Source organism: Gilbertella persicaria, assembly GCF_025201335.1.
Source record: "Gilbertella persicaria strain CBS 190.32 chromosome Unknown B0P05scaffold_28, whole genome shotgun sequence".
NCBI lineage: Eukaryota > Fungi > Mucoromycota > Mucoromycetes > Mucorales > Choanephoraceae > Gilbertella > Gilbertella persicaria.
This window is the reverse complement of record NW_026251989.1, coordinates 188,967-205,079: the sequence shown is the minus strand read 5'-3', so window position 1 is coordinate 205,079 and position 16,113 is coordinate 188,967. Positions and strand designations below refer to the sequence as shown.

Sequence of the window (16,113 nt, the reverse complement as noted above, 5' to 3'; positions counted from 1 at the left end):
AGGGAGTATAAATAGGCTTTGTATACACATGAATGCCTTGTATATCTACAAGCCATGTTTATCATACCTTTGAAGTTAATTTGGACTAAAAAAAAAGCGACTTGTGTAAAATGACCAAAATATGCCTTTTGACCAAAGGGTACTACTCATGAAAATCGTCAATTTGACAACCTTTGATTTTCTTTTTGACGTTACAAGATGAAAAATAAAGTTATTTGCAAGCTTAAATATTCAAAATGTACTTCAGAGGCTGTAGTTTTTGATGAATATTATTTTATTTTTATCAGTAGAATTAGGGAACAAAACTCTACAACTTTCACTATTACATCAAAGCTCAATAACTGCGTCTTTAGGCAGTTTTAGATGAAAGCTCGATTTTTCATGCAGCTGGATGAAGTTTTTTTTTGTATTAAGTGATTAGTTTATTTATCAAAATTGATTTACATATTGAAGAACTGGTATTCGGTCAAAAATAGATTGAATGGCTGCAGCTGGATGAAGGATTGAATTGCTTTTCATTTTTATCATTTTGAATCTCCGCCCAACAACCATTCTGCATAAATTTTAGTTTGACTCCATAAAGTTACTCACAGGAGTAGCTGTATGAAGACAGTTGATTTGCACTTTCGTTTTCTTACTTGATACCTCTCCAGTCTCTAAAAAACGAAGCTTTGTCATAGTTATAGCTATAACACTTTCCCTGAGCCGTTTGAAAGTAATCTGAGTAATATGCATTGTCATTATGCTTATTCAGCCGTTTCTTCTATATAATAAAACAATAGTCTGTTTTTCACCATTTGTTTCTCATAGAATACTATATCTCATCTCCCTTTCTTTCTTTCTTTTTTTATTTACTTAGTCTAGATCAGCAATAAAACAATTGGTTGTTTCAATAAATGTAGAAACAGGAATACCAAATTTCCAATCAATATGTCCTGCACCGAGATAAATAACACCAGGCTAGATTATCAAGTTAGTTTGTGCAAGCATAAGTATCTTCTTACTTGTAGTTTGGTGATAGATTCGGCAAGAATAATAGGAATAGGTTGTTTCATGCCTAACATCATCAGTGTCTATCATAGAGAAGAAAAAGACCAAACTTACCAATTGCACTGACACCTCCTTTTTCAAATCCAGTCAATTCGAGTGATACCTGAGGATCAGCAAGACGGTAATTGTAATGCTTTTTACTGATTTCTTTGTTCTTCATGGCACGACAATAATTCAATAATTTTTGTGTATTGACAGGTTTGACATACTATTACAACATAGTTAATCTATTTTTGCTCGTATTCTATTCTTTTTTTTTCTTACTTGAGTAATAACACAATAGTATCGAGAATAAAGTGGATCTACAGCCATATTAATCTTCATTATTGTATATATTGAATGGTACCTGAAGTTTCTTTATGAGTGCATCGAGTGTTTTCTAAAATAACACTTTTACACATGTGTTCCTTTGATGGTGCATTGACTCTAAAACTAATGATATTCTAGTTAAACATATACACTTGAATATCAGTCTATTCTCTTACGCTCTTTGTTGGAGTTCCCAATCATAATAATCAGATTCTACAGGGATAATTTGACACTTGTCTAAAATTCCAAGTTTTCTACACTCTTCTTCTACCTATACTGTTTATGAATACATATGCAAACAGACCATAGTCTATAGCTTACGTGTTTCACAACGTCAGGACATTCGGTGTATCTCTGCTTTTGACATTCAACTTTCCATTCCTCCATGTAGTCGTCAGAGACAGCAGTATAAAGAGAGCTAACTTCTTCTTGAAGTTTCTGAGAGACTGAGTTAGCTTCTGTGGCGAATCTATATAGAGTTTTGCTTATTTACTCTGATAGCTTCTCGTTGTTCTTCGGGCAAATCTTTGACAGACATTAAATATGCAAAAAAAAAGGGGGGCTTGTTCCCTTTTCTGGTGGACAGATAATCTTTACCCGGACATTAAAATCAATTACCGAGAACACAGAGAACATCCATAATCAAGCAGTAGCATTGTAAGAAAGAGGTATTATGTTTAGGCTCTTTACCAAGGATACAAGGGCTCATTGGTTAAAAAGGAGTATCTTTATTATTAGTCGGAATTTGCGTACCCTCGTCTCGCCTAAATATATATAAAAAAAAGTGTACAAAAAAATGCAGTAATAACGAGCTATAGATTTTGATAAGGTGCATTCAATGATGTAGACAAAATTACATGTCTACTGTCTAGTTTCTGATCAATTTTTTCTGTATACATATACTTTTACATTTGACGTGTATTTTTTGTCATCATATTTTCAGTGAATCATGAAACATCAGGCACCAATATACATATGACTAGTATTGTCTGTAATCTTCTCATATTGCAAATATATAGAAAATAAGGGCACTGCTATATGATTTCTACAAACTGATGCACCAATAGTCCTTGTGGAGTGATAAGAAATAATAAATCAGATAAATGTTATCAGTAAAAAAAAAAAAAAAAAAAAAAAAAAAAAAAAAAAAAAAAAAAGAGCTTCACATGCATTTTCAGCCCATATATATACACACACACACACACACACACACACACACACACACAAAGCAACAGCAACAACAAGTAAAAAAACACGGTAACTCATATGATGTCTTATTTGAAAGCATGCTTATTTCTCAGTCATCACTCATGAAAATCACAAAGCTACTCTAATCCTATGAGGTCACACACATAACGGATCAATAAAGAGCCCGAAAAAAAAATACAGTGGCTAAAATAATCCCCCAATAAATGAGATTGAGCGAGCATAGTTGAGCTTAAATATATTTTACTGACAGCTGCCGACTTGCTCCTAGTCAAGATTAAGGCATGATAACTCGTTTGAATTAGAAATGAACAGAGAAATAACATGGTATTTTGAACATAAATATGTCTTTCTATAAAGTCTTTTGAACTTAATTGCTTCAGAGTAAACATTTTTGAGTAGCATAGTCAAGAATACACATGTATATGACTCATAAATGTGTGTACAAGACTCATGTCTTAACATATATTGCTCCGCATTCCTCTTATTTCCGAATTGATTTTCTTTAAATAAAAGGATTATCAAAAGACATTGACTTGAAAGAGAAAGAGGCAATGGCAACATGATATCATTATGCTCTTGTGAAACATGAGCAAATCAGAAATAAAATGAGAAATTTAAGCATGTCAAAGTCTGATTTCTTTGTTCAAAAGCAAAATACATTTGTAAGGAGAAAAACTCAGTCTCGAGAAAAACCTGATATTCAGAAACTAAATATCGTGAACAGACTAATAAACAAATGAAGTCATTGTCACTTTCTATTTTTCAGGGGTTAAGAAACTATAAATATAAGTCGCTTTTTTTTTTTAATACAAAATCAAAACTAGGTTTGCCAATTATGGTGATGAGTATCCGTTCAATGCTTATTTTGACAAAGCATAACTTAAAATTTAATCAAAAAAGATTCAATACCACCAAAACACCTTTCAATAAAACAACATCTTTGACATTACCCGTTCAATGTAAGAATTCTATTGCTATCAATGTTTTGTTCACCTTTTTGTAGCTAAACATTTCATTCAAACAAAGACACGGACATTGGGAAAATCACAAGGTACTCAATCATCATGATGAATGAATAACAAATATTAAACAAATTCGAATTATATAGGAAGAGTTATTATTTTAGGTAATAATTTTTATTTTATTTTATTGTATTTTTTTTTATCATTTCATCATTTCTTACAAATTATTTCATCAATAGGATCTGGCTGGGCAGGTAAAATGATGATTAAAAGAAGAAATGATTAAACATGTCGTCTAGGCTTTCGATTGATTAGTGAATTAGACAAGAAGAATTATGATGTCTCGGTAGTCTCTCCAAGGTATGTGATTATATACATTCATATTGATTGATTCATTTTTTTTTTTTTAGAAATCATTTTGTCTTTACACCTCTGCTTGCAAGGTAAGGAATGATTGGAAGAGAGGATAATGCTTAATTGTTTTTTTCTAGTACTTCTGTTGGTACATTAGAATTCAGATGTATTACAGAGCCTGTTAGAACATATTCTTCAGAGACAAACTATTATCAAGCCTATTGCGACCAAATAGACTTAAAAAATCAAGTCATTCAGTGCACTTCTAGTATTGATGAAGATGGCAAGTAAAGCAATATATCTATAGAAATAATTAACACTGCATGTATAGGTCTAGAAAGAAGACAATTCTCTTTGGATTATGATAAGCTTGTGATTGCTGTTGGTGCTTATTCTAGAACATTTGGGATTCCTGGTGTCAAAGAACATGCTTGTTTTTTGAAAGAAGTGAACGACGCAAGAAGAATTAGAAAGAGAGTTATTGATTGTAGGCTAGTCATGTATACTTGACAAAGTCTTAATTCTTAATAGGTTATGAATATGCTTCTCAGCCAGGGCTTTCTGACAAGGAAAAAGAAGCCCATTTGCACTTTGTTGTTGTAGGAGGTGGCCCGACGGTAAATCACATTGATATATCAACATACACAGTGATTAATAAGACCATAGGGTGTTGAATTCTCAGCCGAATTGTACGATTTCATTGCTGATGATATCTCTAGACTTTATCCAGACTTGGTCGATAAGACACGTATGACTCTATACGATGTTGCACCTACAATCCTTAGCGCTTTTGACTCTCATCTGTCAGAATATGCTTCTAAGAAATTTAGCCGTAAAGGAATCCAGATCAAGACAGGTATAAATATCTATACAAAATGTAGATGCTCATGAGTTGTTTAGAAAAAATTGTTGAAAGGGTAGAAAAAGATCATCTTGTCATCAAAAATGAAGGAGAAGGTGATTTTTACTATTCGGTAATGAAATAGAAACTAACGCTTTCAAAGTTCCTTATGGCCTGCTCGTTTGGTCTACAGGCTTAATGAGAAATCCATTAGTGGAGGCCTTTACTGACGCAGCCAAAGATAGATCGGGTCAAAGGTTTGTCAAAGAGATTCTTTTATAACTTATCCATGATTATTCTAGAATTTTGACAGATGGACATTTACGTGTGATTGATGACAAGACAAAGGAACCTATTCCTAACGTGTATGCATTGGGTGATTGTGCTACTATTCAAGACTACGAATTACCTGCTACTGCACAAGGTACACCATTATTCTATGTAGAGACAAACACTCATCTTTGTGATAGTTGCTAATCAAAAGGGCAAATATCTCGTTAAAGGTAAACAATGTTTATGCTTTTGTTGATCTAACATGTAATGATAGCATTGAATACTATTGCCAAACAAGGTCAGGAAGACCCATTAAACAAAGAATTCAAATACAAAAATAATGGTATGATGGCATATATTGGTTCTTATGAAGCTTTAGTCGACATGTCTGCCGTAAAGAAATGGGCAAAAATGTCTGGACATCTTTCCTGGTTCTTGTGGCGATCCGCTTATATCAGTAAAAGTGTCAGTATCCGTAATAAGATGCTGATTGCCTATCACTGGTAAGACAGATTTCTCGCCCAATTCCAACTAATTATTATTAGGTTCATGACATTTACTTTGGGTAGAGACATTAGTCGTTTTTAATTCTAATTTATGATATACAATTTGTTATAATACAGTTTATAAGAAGAAAGGCTTCTTTTCGTTTTCATTGCCTGTGTTTTCATCTTGCTTAACATTCATCCAATTGGAATCACTTATTGGTTCTGACTGTTTTGTTTGTGTGGCAGTCTGAATGGGTTGTTCTGAAGAGGCAATCACTAGAGCAAACATGAGTATAAAAAAGAATCTGCATTCACTTACAATGGTTTAAATAATCATCATCAATATCTTCACTTTCATTTGAATCTTTATGCTGAAGCTTGTTGTTCAACAGGACCATTTTGATTTCTTGTCTTAAGCTGTCATTAATTGCTTCACCGTTTTCGATACGTTCAATAAGTTCCTCGAGCAATTTCGTCTTATGAGCTGTTCTTTCTCTATATTCTTTATAGTCCATTTTGAGCCAAATGAGATGAAGCGCTTCAGATCCAAATACGACCCACATAAGATATTCCAAAAAGTAGGGCATATGTCTTTGTTGTTTAAAGTGATGAGCTGCTGATTGCAAGCTATTGTATTCTCTAGGTGCAGCATGTACTGATCTCGTAAAAACTTTTGTTGGTTGCTTTGAGAAAGATACCAAGTTTCTAGCAGGCTGTTGAGTCAAAACCCTCGAGGATAACAAGCGTGTTAGTCTTAACATAATACAGTCTGTAAAAAAAAAGAAAGAAAGAAAAAAATACAGTATGAAGGGTTAAACCTAGTTTGCTTGCTTGTGACTCGTGTTAAAATTTGCTTTGATGTTGGAAATTACTCTAATGTAGACATTTTATTTTTTTACTACCACAGTGTTTCTTTATCAAGAAAAGGCAATTGAGCATCCTTAGTCTATACAAACTTAGTCTATACAAAAACAACAAATGGAATCTGAGTTGAATATCAAGTATTGTGTTCTCTTTCTACTTATCGAATGGTATTCGAGTAATTCAAAGCAACATACCCAATTTGTGGTATGAAGCTAGCTAGAATCATGCTTATAGGGTCAAAATAAAGACTTAAATACTACTTAAAGCATCTGTTTTTGTATGAATGACTCCTGTCAAATGACAAGAAAGATTTTTGAACAATCTAGGATAGCAGGCTAATTTGTTTAATAAGTCTGTTTAAGTTGACTTGCATATCGAATTTGACAGAGTTACAAACAAAAAGACAACTTGCCTATCATTCATATTGTTTACTACCGAGTCAAAATCAAGACGCTCTTTAATATGGATTTAGAATAAGGATCTCCCCCCTTTTTTTAAGTTCTTTTTTTCTTTCAGACTGAAACTTGAAAATAGTGTAAATAACAAAAGTTAAAATAAAGCTGTTCATAATAAGCTCAAATTTCCATTCAACAATGCACATCATAAAAAAACAAATCAAATGGTGTAATCGGAATTATTTTTGATTGTTTTGTCTTACCTGCCAAATAGAGGAGAATGTTTATCCAATTATTTTCTGCTTTAAACAAGTTTAGTTGTGCGTGTGTGTGTGTGTGTTCTTTTTTATACCTTTTTTCTTCTTCTTTTTTTTTTTGTATTTTCTTTACAATATTCCGATGATTCACTTAAAACAACAGCATATTATTCAACAATTAACAGCAAAAGATGCATTAATTGATGCATTAATTTCACTCTATCATAATGCAACTAAATGTCAGCAAAATGACAATCTTAACAAATTCATTCAACTATGTATGTAGTATCCGTATTGAATACTAAAACTGATTTAAATGATAGATAAACCAGTATACCATGACATTTTAAAATCAAAGCTATCAATAAAAGACTTTCAAATCATTCATAAAGACTCATTTGCAGAAGGTGCGTTCGGAAAAGTAACGATTGTAAAAAGTAAAGAGAACGACATATATGCCATGAAGACATCCAACAAACTAAAACTCATCAACCAAATGGACCGCTCATCACCTATGGAAGAACGACTTATTATGTCTATCACAACAGACCAAAATGACCATTGGTTTCCTAGATTACATGCATCATTCCAGGATGAAAATAACTTGTATTTGGTTATGGAGTATGCTTCAGGAGGCGATTTGCAAGGTCTTTTGGAAAGAAGGTCATTCAAACCTTTTACAGAGCAAGAAGCAAAGTTTTACTCTGCCGAATTAATATTGGCCGTAGAACGATTGCACCAATTAGGCTATATGCATCGAGATATTAAACCAGGCAATATCTTTATTGACAAGACAGGCCATATCAAATTAGGCGACTTAGGTTCTTGCATTTCGATTGATACCAATGTAAGTTGCGCGTGTGTGTGTATATGATAGTTGTATACTTAGGCCTATGTAGGACTATCTTTTTATGGTGGGTACAATGCCATATGTTTCACCAGAAATGTGTGATTCTGAGGGAAGTAATCCTGTGGATGGTCCTGCTTATGGTCCCGAGGTTGACTGGTGGTCTGTGGGTATTGTACTTTACGAACTTCTTTATGGTGATACTCCTTTTACTGGCACTGATATCAAGATTCAAATGAGTTTGTTAAACCCAAAGGTAAAATATGACATTTTGTTTTATTTATTTATATACTTTTATTTTTAGGTTGAAGTTCAGTTTAGTCCAGATGTCAACATTTCAACGGAAGCAAAAGATTTATTATCAAGGTACAAAACCAAGCCAAAAAAGAAAACATTGGATGTACTGACTTGTTTTATTGAAGTTTATTAGCAAAGGACAAGGAGAAAAGATTGGGCTACTGCGGCGTACAGGAAATCAAAGCGCATCCATTTTTCAGTTCAATCGATTGGGACACCATACGCAATTCAGCAACACCACCATTTATTCCTACGATTACTTCACCAGATGATGTGACATTCTTCTCCTCGACAAAAATGGAAGACGGAGAAGAAGATGAAGAAGATGACTTGTATCAGAATGATTTCCAAGATGATTTGAACGATAATGAATACCCGTTTATTGGCTACACCTATATCCATCGTAACACTAACGACTCGGAACTGCAGCAAAAAACAAACAATGACACAGAAACCCATCAACAGGAGATTGAGCGACTTCAACAACAAGTACAAGAACTAAAATCGCAATTGGCATTACAGGCTCAACCGGAAACCAAAGCCTCAAAATTGGATGAACGTCTATTGCAACTCGAAAAGAAAGAAAAGCTCAAACTTCAAGACCAAATAGCTCGATTAAAGCAAGACTACGAACAGCAATTGAAAAAGGTTCAACAAGAACGTGCCAGTCTTCAAGCTTCGTTCCATAAACAACTGCTAGAAAAAGAAAAGTTACAAGCGGCTTTGGAAATCAATCATGCATCTGCACAGTTTAAAGAAACGATTGAAAATCAGCAGCAGGAACTAGAAAAGATGACAAGCGAAATTCAGGACAAGACACAACTGTATGAACAGCAGATCAAAAGTAGTCAGCAGCGTATTGTAGAACTGCAGGAGGAAAAGAAGATATGCATAGAGCATCTATCCAAAGAGCACGAAACTAAAATAAACGATTTGGAAGCCAACATTCAACGATTAAAGGACAAACTGGAATATGAGGCTGAAAAGTCAAATAAGCTCAAAGAGAAATGTAAGCAAAAACTGAAGGATCAGTATCAAGACTACAAGTTACTCATTCAACAATCGCGAGATGAAAGCAGTAGCCTAAAGCAGCAATTAGCTAAACAACAAGAAGAGCAAGAAAAGAGACATTATGGCCAAAAGAAATCTCTGCCTCATGTGCCTATCACAGGATCGTCGTCTGCTCGATTACATTCACCTGGTGAAGGAAGGTCTATTTTGGCAACCATGTGGAAGCGTGATAGAGACTCACTCAGGACTGTGCAACAAGCACTGGAAGACTCTGAGGACCAGCTTGCCTTTGCCAAACGGCAAGTCTTGCGTCTGAAGAAGGAAGTCCGATGCTTTCAGAAGCACTCTTTTGAACAAATTATGAAGGAACAAGAAGACAAGAACAATGATGTCTATCAGTCAATGGTCAAGAACAAGACAGACAACCGAAATAGTCGATCTTTCTTCTTTGAACCCTCTAAATCTTGTCATATTCTACCAGATTCACTTTTACCAAACACAGACTATGACGATTATCCATCCAAATCAAAACTACACAAATCAATGCAGTTGAGACCCAAAGAATCTGATGTTAAGCATTCAGACAGGTAACAATAAAAACTAACTTGAACACAACCATTAATGCATGCTTAGTCTGACTACAAAAACGCAAGATATCCTAGACAAGATTCAACAAGAAAAAGACTTTATTCATAGCACTCAAAAGACACTCTTGGCCCGTGCAAGGCTATCTCGTACACGAAGTGATGTTGACAAAGAGTTGAAAACCTCTTTAGAACGCTCCTATTCCAATCTTTCTTTGCTCGAGAGTCAACTAAAAGCAAACAGTTCCATGTCTCCTTTTCCTCTCAACGCCACCAAGATAGTACCTTCCTAAGTTCATTCTATAATGTTTTGTTTGTACATATTTTGAATAAACATATTTTTGATTGAGTTTATTCAATTGGTTCGTTAAATGAAGCACTGTACACACCCCAATCAAGCATTCTATGATACCCCTCATTACCACAGCCTCGTCTATTTTTATCTATTTCTTTTTCTTTCTCACTTCTTTCTTCAGTTTTGAATATGGCAGCTAACAGTCTTCCTCCTGACCAAAGATATACGCGTTTAGAAAAGTTAGGTGAAGGTACCTATGCCACAGTCTATAAAGGAAAAAGCAGAGTTACTGGTGAAATCGTCGCACTCAAAGAGATTCACTTGGATCCAGAAGAAGGTGCTCCATCTACAGCTATTCGAGAAATTTCCCTCATGAAAGAGCTAAAGCATCCCAACATTGTACGCCTTCAGGACATTATACATACCGAGAACAAACTAACGCTTGTGTTTGAATACATGGACCAAGACTTGAAGAAATACATGGACTCAGCTGCGCGCTCAACCCACGGTGCCTTAGACGCCAATACAATTAAGTCCTTTATGTATCAACTCTTGAGAGGTATTGCCTATTGTCATGAAAACCGTGTTTTGCATAGAGATCTTAAGCCACAAAATTTGCTTATCAACAAGCACCATCAGCTCAAACTAGGTGATTTTGGTCTCGCCCGTGCTTTTGGTATTCCAGTCAACACGTTCTCTAATGAAGTAGTTACATTATGGTATCGTGCGCCTGATGTCTTGTTGGGTTCCCGTATGTATTCTACATCAATTGATATCTGGTCAGCAGGTTGTATTATGGCAGAAATGTATACAGGTCGACCATTGTTTCCAGGCACAACCAATGAAGATCAACTTCAAAAGATCTTTCGTTTAATGGGTACACCCAATGAACAAACATGGCCCAACATATCACAATTGCCTGAATACAAGCCTGCTCAAGTGGTCTATCCACCTCAGCATATCTCTCAATTTTTGCCTACGATTGATTCTTGTGGTCTAGACTTACTTAATCGCATGCTCCAATATCAGCCTCAATTAAGAATCAGCGCTAAAGATGCATTAAATCATGCTTATTTTAATGACATTAGATACTTGTTTACAGACTAAGAAAGTCTAGTTTATTTAAATAATAAAAATATGACTATATGAAAAAAGAAAGAAAGAAAAAGAGAATGAATGCCGTGTATGTGATTAGAAGTATAAACAAAAAAGAGAATTAGTAATTAAAGAGCAACTTGTTGGCCATCCCAGTCAAATAGATCGTCCAATTGAAAGTCTTGATTGACTATTGTGTTTGGTGAATACACAGAATCTTCATCTGATGAAAATGAAGGTGACAGCATGGGTGATGGTAACTTGGGGACTAAATAATCTCTTCTTTGCTTGTCGTTCTCATCTTGAGCAACAACCTCCGCTGCAGGGAAAAGGAGAAAACATTGATAGTATATGTAGGTCATGATGAAAGTAGATTTGGGTGGTAAACTTGGTCTTAAAAAGTGAGGCGATATAAGATTCATCATAACGGGACTAGCAAACTTCAAGGCATTCCTTCTTCGCGATCCGTGCTGAATCGCAAAAGTCATTAAACAAGATGGGATGAACAGCATTGAATTTGATTTGTGCTTGTAATGTAGCTAGTTGTCTTGTGAATGCTTCTAATTGTGAACTAATAACGGCATTTTGATCTTCCAAACTTTTGACTCGGTCAGTCAGTTTTTGATTTTCTTCAGTAAGTTTTTTGTTGTTGCTTTCAAGGTCGAACACATATCTACGCTTTTTATCGCGAGATTCTTGAGCAGCAGCACGATTACGAAGGATTCTTTCTTTTGTCTTTTGGTCTTTGTCATCCAGTGAAAGCCTTGACTTCTTGGGGACACAGTTTCATCTTTTTCAAGAGAAGCAGGTCTCTTTTGAGCCATGGTAGGAGACAATGTTGGAGTAGCAACAGGGGTTGCAAGTAGAGGTTCAACAGTGAAATTAACTGGCAAAGATAATAATTCTGCAAGAGAATCATTACTTGAGTTGCTGTTGTTGGATTTACTGTTGTTGGACATTTTTTTATGACAAATTCTTTTTTTAAAATGAATATATATAAACCAAGTTTACCACCCAATGGAGTATATAATATCGTCTAAAGAAAAAAAAGAAAAAAAAAGGATAGGGCCCGTAGTATTTAAGGGAATATTAGCGCATAACAGCCAATCAGATGTAAACACTTGTTTGAACTACAGTCTAGTTTAAAAAAAGAGAGACTTTCCTTTTTAGTAAGCAGCGTTCTCTCGATGAGAGAGGCGCAGTTCCTGATTGAACGGTAGTAAAGAACTTCAGAAATACCCCACATTCGTTTATTAGTGTGGTTTTACAAGTGAAGTCGTTCATAGAATGTCTGACCTCGAATTCATAAACCAGAGGTTGTTTGTTTGCATAAACGAGTCTATTAAGCATGACATTGGAAATGCATCTGAGATTACACAAATTATCGTGAGGTATACATGCCAGTCTAAAGATATTTTATGCATCAAATGTCTAGAAATGATGCGAATGCGTTACATGTAATGCAATGTATAGCTTAGAAAACATACAGAGGACATGCCTCTAATTGTACAACAGTGGCTGAAATGAACAAGTATGCTCGTTAGCATAGAGTTCGATAATATACTTTTACAAAAATAATTTTAAACCCGACATTTTGGTTAATTATCGTGAATTTATAAAATACTCGAGAGTTTGTAATCTCCAATCTATATTGTTACATTTCACAAGAAAGAAGGGTTCAATAGCTAATGTCATAGTGTGATTCTAACATGTAAAGTGTACAAACTGTGGCTCTATTTTGTGTAGCGGTAACAGAAGTGTATAATTCATGATTTGTGTATTTATAGCTCAAACCTGTTTGATGCTCTCTCGATTACAATTGTGATGAATTCATACAAACAATAAACAAAGAAGAAGAAACTTTTTTTATGTTTGGAACTAGAAAGAGAGAGGATGGAGAAAGAAAAAGTAGGCCGAGAGTAATCTACGGCGAAACATTCCGAGAACAAAAAAATATAGCTTTACACAAAATGTAGTCAGCTCTTTCATACAACTACGCACAGACTAAATAATATTTAAAGAAGAGGAAGTCTTTTTTCTGTACACTATACTATGTGTTCAATTCTCTTTATTACTTCTTCTCAGAAACATCATCATAAAATATGAGCTAAACAAGATGATACATTAGGGCTCCGTCTTAAAAAAAGAAACGCCCAGTTACTATGTGTGTGACCTTAAGCATGTTTAATTGGTTGAAGCTGCAGAAAGCAAGAAAAAAAAAGGTCTGGGCAAAACTCAATCTTACCCGGGATGACTAAAACAAGTCTTAATAAACTTTAAATGATGAAAAAAGAACAACAGAAAGAGAAGGGAGAAAAAAAATTTAGGGGCTGAAAAAAGACAGCAAGTATAATGTTGTACAAGAATATGAAAATCCCTTCCCGCTACAAAAGATTGATAGACATTGAACATGTTAGGCTTTATGACAATGACATTTTGTTACAAAGATACACAAATTTCTTTTTGGGTTCTTGGTTACTCTACGCTTAAAGAGAGTAGAGCAAAAAGCAAAAAAAAAAGGAACAGGAGTATACAACCGACCATCTCCTCTTTCATTTTTTCCTCTTTTTTTCTTTCTCTATTCATTGATACATGCATTATTTAGCACCCGATCTTTGCTAGTCGATTTAAATAGCTCTTTTCCTTTTTCTCTCTTTATTTCTTGTTTTTACGTTTTTCACAATCTTTTTTTTCCTTTGGTAGTACAAAATTTCGGAAATCTTTTTTTGGTCCTCACTTTAAATCAAAACTTTTTTTGTCTTTTTTAAAAACCCTTTCTCTTTGTTTTTTCTTCTTCCTTCTTTCTTTCTTTCATAAAAAAGATGAATCCAGTACACGAATCAAAAGATTGGCAAGGCAATATTTGCCAACAACCACCTTTACAAACCCCACCAATGACAGTAGATTCATCTTCATCCCCTAAACTTTCCCACAGCTCGAACGGATTTGCTGCTACTTCCTCTGTTGCTACTTATCCACAAAACAGTGTCTATCAAGCACAATCGCAACAAAGTAATTTGTAAGTTGAAAAGACAAGAGGTTTTTTTCATATGTAATTGATGTGCTGTTATAAAGACCGTGCATTATGCTGTACCTGTCGCTGTTTAGTGCAACAGGTACTACACAAAAAAAAACTTTTTTTTTCTTCTGTTGATGAGAAAGTTACTTAATTTTTATTTTTTAGACAACAACCTTATACTCCTCCAGAAGCAGACCCTAACGGTAGACTACCAGGGTAAGTGCCCTTCCTTTCTTTTCTTCTTTACTGTTGACCTATAAGATTCTACTTTTCTTTTTAAAACCTGTAATGGGTTTTTATTGGTTCAATAGTTTAATTTAAAGCTTTTTATCTCCCTACATTATTTTCCTTTTATAATAACTGTTATTCCAGAATGATGGCCCACTCTCAACCCGGAACACCTCGTCCAGAAAACAGTAACAGCAACAATGCTGCTCTTACACAACAACAACAAGAAAATTCTTTGTATCAACAGCATACTCCCTTCACCACCCGCAATGTGTGCAGAGGAAGATCTAATTTATTTGCTAATGAAGCTGGTCCTTACTTTAGTTCAACAAAATCCTGTGATAACCTATACTCTTCTGACAAACAAACTTTGTGAGTAAACTAAACCATTGATATAGTCATAATAACTAATATGTTTAGATTATCTGTTCGTGTTCAATCTAAAATGGATAGAGGTTTCTTTTTAGCTGATAATGACTGGACATGCTATAGACGCAACTATTTCCAAGTAAGCAGTGTCTTTTCTGTCCATGGTTTCAACCATTATTACTCTGTCAATGAACCCCGTGTGTATGTCAGGATGGAAGAAGATGGTTCTTTACAACCTGTTCAACGTTTCCTCCTTGGTATTTCTGCTCGTGTAGCCAATAGCGACAAGGAAATCGAATTAATTCAACATACTCCTAAACGTGACAAAGGCCCTCAATTTAAGCCTGAGCCTAAGCCTATCACACCTGGTGGTAACTTAACCATGAGCTCAGTAGCCAACAATCAAAATATTGTTACTTTTGAACGTGTTCAATTCAAGACAGCCACTGCAAACAATGGCAAGCGAAGAGCTGCTCAACAATACTATATCTGTATTGCTGAACTCTTTGCTGAGACAGACAGAAATCAACTTGTCAAGATTGCTTATTGTCAATCGGCTCCTCTTGTTGTTCGTGGTAGAAGTCCTGGTCATTATGCCGATAATCAAGAACGTCATTCTTATTCTGCATCTACTCCTGCTGTTTCTGAGTCCATGACACCTCAGCCTATGACACCTCAACCTACCCCCCTATTCATCAAGAAACTAGCAATCGTCAAATGATGTTTAATCCTTACCAAAAAACAGCAGCCGCACAAGAATCCCAACCCATGATGCAACACGGCTATGACCATGGTAACCATCCTCCCCCTCCCCCACCACCTACTCAACAACAACAGCAACCATATCCTTATTATTCTGCTTACCCATCTTATCCTCATGTTCAACAACAGCAACAGCAACAGCAACATCACCAACACCAACAACAGCAACAACAACAACAACAACAGCAACAACAACAACAACAGCAACAACAGCAACAACAGCAACAACAACAGCAGCAACAACAAGTAGCTAGTGTTTCTTCTCCCATGTCTCATCCTCCTCTTCCATCCCCTTACGCACACCATGCTCAGGTTCCTAATTATGCAGTTCATGATGCTAGTCATTCTGATCCATATGCTAATGAAGTTTACCACAATAACCCTACTCCTACTTCTGAAGAACCCAAGATGCCACACCATTTCCATATGCAACAAACAGGTCCTATTGAATCTCCTCACAGTGGCTATGACTGGCAACGTGCAAGATATAACAGTTCTTCTTCTGGTTCTTCATCTGTTCCTTCTCCTGGTGGTCCACAAGGTGAATCTCAACAAGCTTATTTTGCTCATCAACAGCATTCGGAGGCCCGTGCTCCTTATTCAC

General features: G+C 35.3%; 8 protein-coding genes across 8 annotated transcripts; 5 read left to right on the top strand and 3 right to left on the bottom strand.

The window, feature by feature from the left end:
* Positions 1–820: 820 nt before the first annotated feature.
* Positions 821–2,019, bottom strand: B0P05DRAFT_548054 (uncharacterized protein). Its single transcript, XM_051578977.1, has 7 exons — positions 1,853–2,019; positions 1,681–1,797; positions 1,536–1,630; positions 1,397–1,482; positions 1,315–1,352; positions 1,105–1,258; positions 821–1,057 (listed from the first exon to the last, which is right to left on the bottom strand). The coding sequence occupies exons 1-7, from the start codon at positions 1,895–1,897 to the stop codon at positions 969–971; spliced, it is 624 nt and encodes a 207-aa protein (XP_051433368.1). The 5' UTR covers positions 1,898–2,019; the 3' UTR covers positions 821–968.
* Positions 2,020–3,388: 1,369 nt separating this feature from the next.
* B0P05DRAFT_548052 (FAD/NAD(P)-binding domain-containing protein) lies at positions 3,389–5,601 on the top strand. The gene is made up of 16 exons (XM_051578976.1): positions 3,389–3,527; positions 3,572–3,619; positions 3,677–3,694; positions 3,770–3,784; positions 3,830–3,890; positions 3,941–3,973; positions 4,022–4,167; positions 4,216–4,371; positions 4,416–4,501; positions 4,551–4,740; positions 4,785–4,841; positions 4,889–4,982; positions 5,028–5,149; positions 5,196–5,228; positions 5,273–5,501; positions 5,544–5,601. The coding sequence occupies exons 1-16, from the start codon at positions 3,404–3,406 to the stop codon at positions 5,584–5,586; spliced, it is 1,455 nt and encodes a 484-aa protein (XP_051433367.1). The 5' UTR covers positions 3,389–3,403; the 3' UTR covers positions 5,587–5,601.
* Positions 5,602–6,284, bottom strand: B0P05DRAFT_548049 (uncharacterized protein). Its single transcript, XM_051578975.1, has one exon. It carries the CDS (start codon positions 6,245–6,247, stop codon positions 5,798–5,800), a length of 450 nt encoding a protein of 149 aa, XP_051433366.1. The 5' UTR covers positions 6,248–6,284; the 3' UTR covers positions 5,602–5,797.
* An 860-nt stretch (positions 6,285–7,144) lies between these two features.
* On the top strand, positions 7,145–8,153 carry B0P05DRAFT_473256 (kinase-like domain-containing protein; the record flags this gene model as incomplete). The annotated part of the gene is made up of 3 exons (XM_051574725.1): positions 7,145–7,280; positions 7,326–7,849; positions 7,902–8,153. 3 exons carry the CDS (start codon positions 7,145–7,147, stop codon positions 8,151–8,153), a joined length of 912 nt encoding a protein of 303 aa, XP_051433365.1.
* On the top strand, positions 8,119–10,095 carry B0P05DRAFT_157455 (uncharacterized protein). Its single transcript, XM_051573104.1, has 2 exons — positions 8,119–9,744; positions 9,791–10,095. The coding sequence occupies exons 1-2, from the start codon at positions 8,444–8,446 to the stop codon at positions 10,032–10,034; spliced, it is 1,545 nt and encodes a 514-aa protein (XP_051433364.1). The 5' UTR covers positions 8,119–8,443; the 3' UTR covers positions 10,035–10,095.
* A 44-nt stretch (positions 10,096–10,139) lies between these two features.
* B0P05DRAFT_548045 (serine/threonine-protein kinase pef1) lies at positions 10,140–11,199 on the top strand. The gene has a single exon (XM_051578974.1). It carries the CDS (start codon positions 10,226–10,228, stop codon positions 11,141–11,143), a length of 918 nt encoding a protein of 305 aa, XP_051433363.1. The 5' UTR covers positions 10,140–10,225; the 3' UTR covers positions 11,144–11,199.
* Positions 11,126–12,214, bottom strand: B0P05DRAFT_548044 (uncharacterized protein). Its single transcript, XM_051578973.1, has 2 exons — positions 11,901–12,214; positions 11,126–11,874 (listed from the first exon to the last, which is right to left on the bottom strand). The coding sequence occupies exons 1-2, from the start codon at positions 12,088–12,090 to the stop codon at positions 11,564–11,566; spliced, it is 501 nt and encodes a 166-aa protein (XP_051433362.1). The 5' UTR covers positions 12,091–12,214; the 3' UTR covers positions 11,126–11,563.
* Positions 12,215–14,661: 2,447 nt separating this feature from the next.
* B0P05DRAFT_455649 (uncharacterized protein) lies at positions 14,662–16,037 on the top strand (the record flags this gene model as incomplete). Its single annotated transcript, XM_051573939.1, has 3 exons — positions 14,662–14,750; positions 14,799–15,358; positions 15,838–16,037. Coding segments are annotated over 3 exons (849 nt in total), but the record flags the coding sequence as incomplete, so codon positions are not given.
* Between the last annotated feature and the right edge of the window lie 76 nt (positions 16,038–16,113).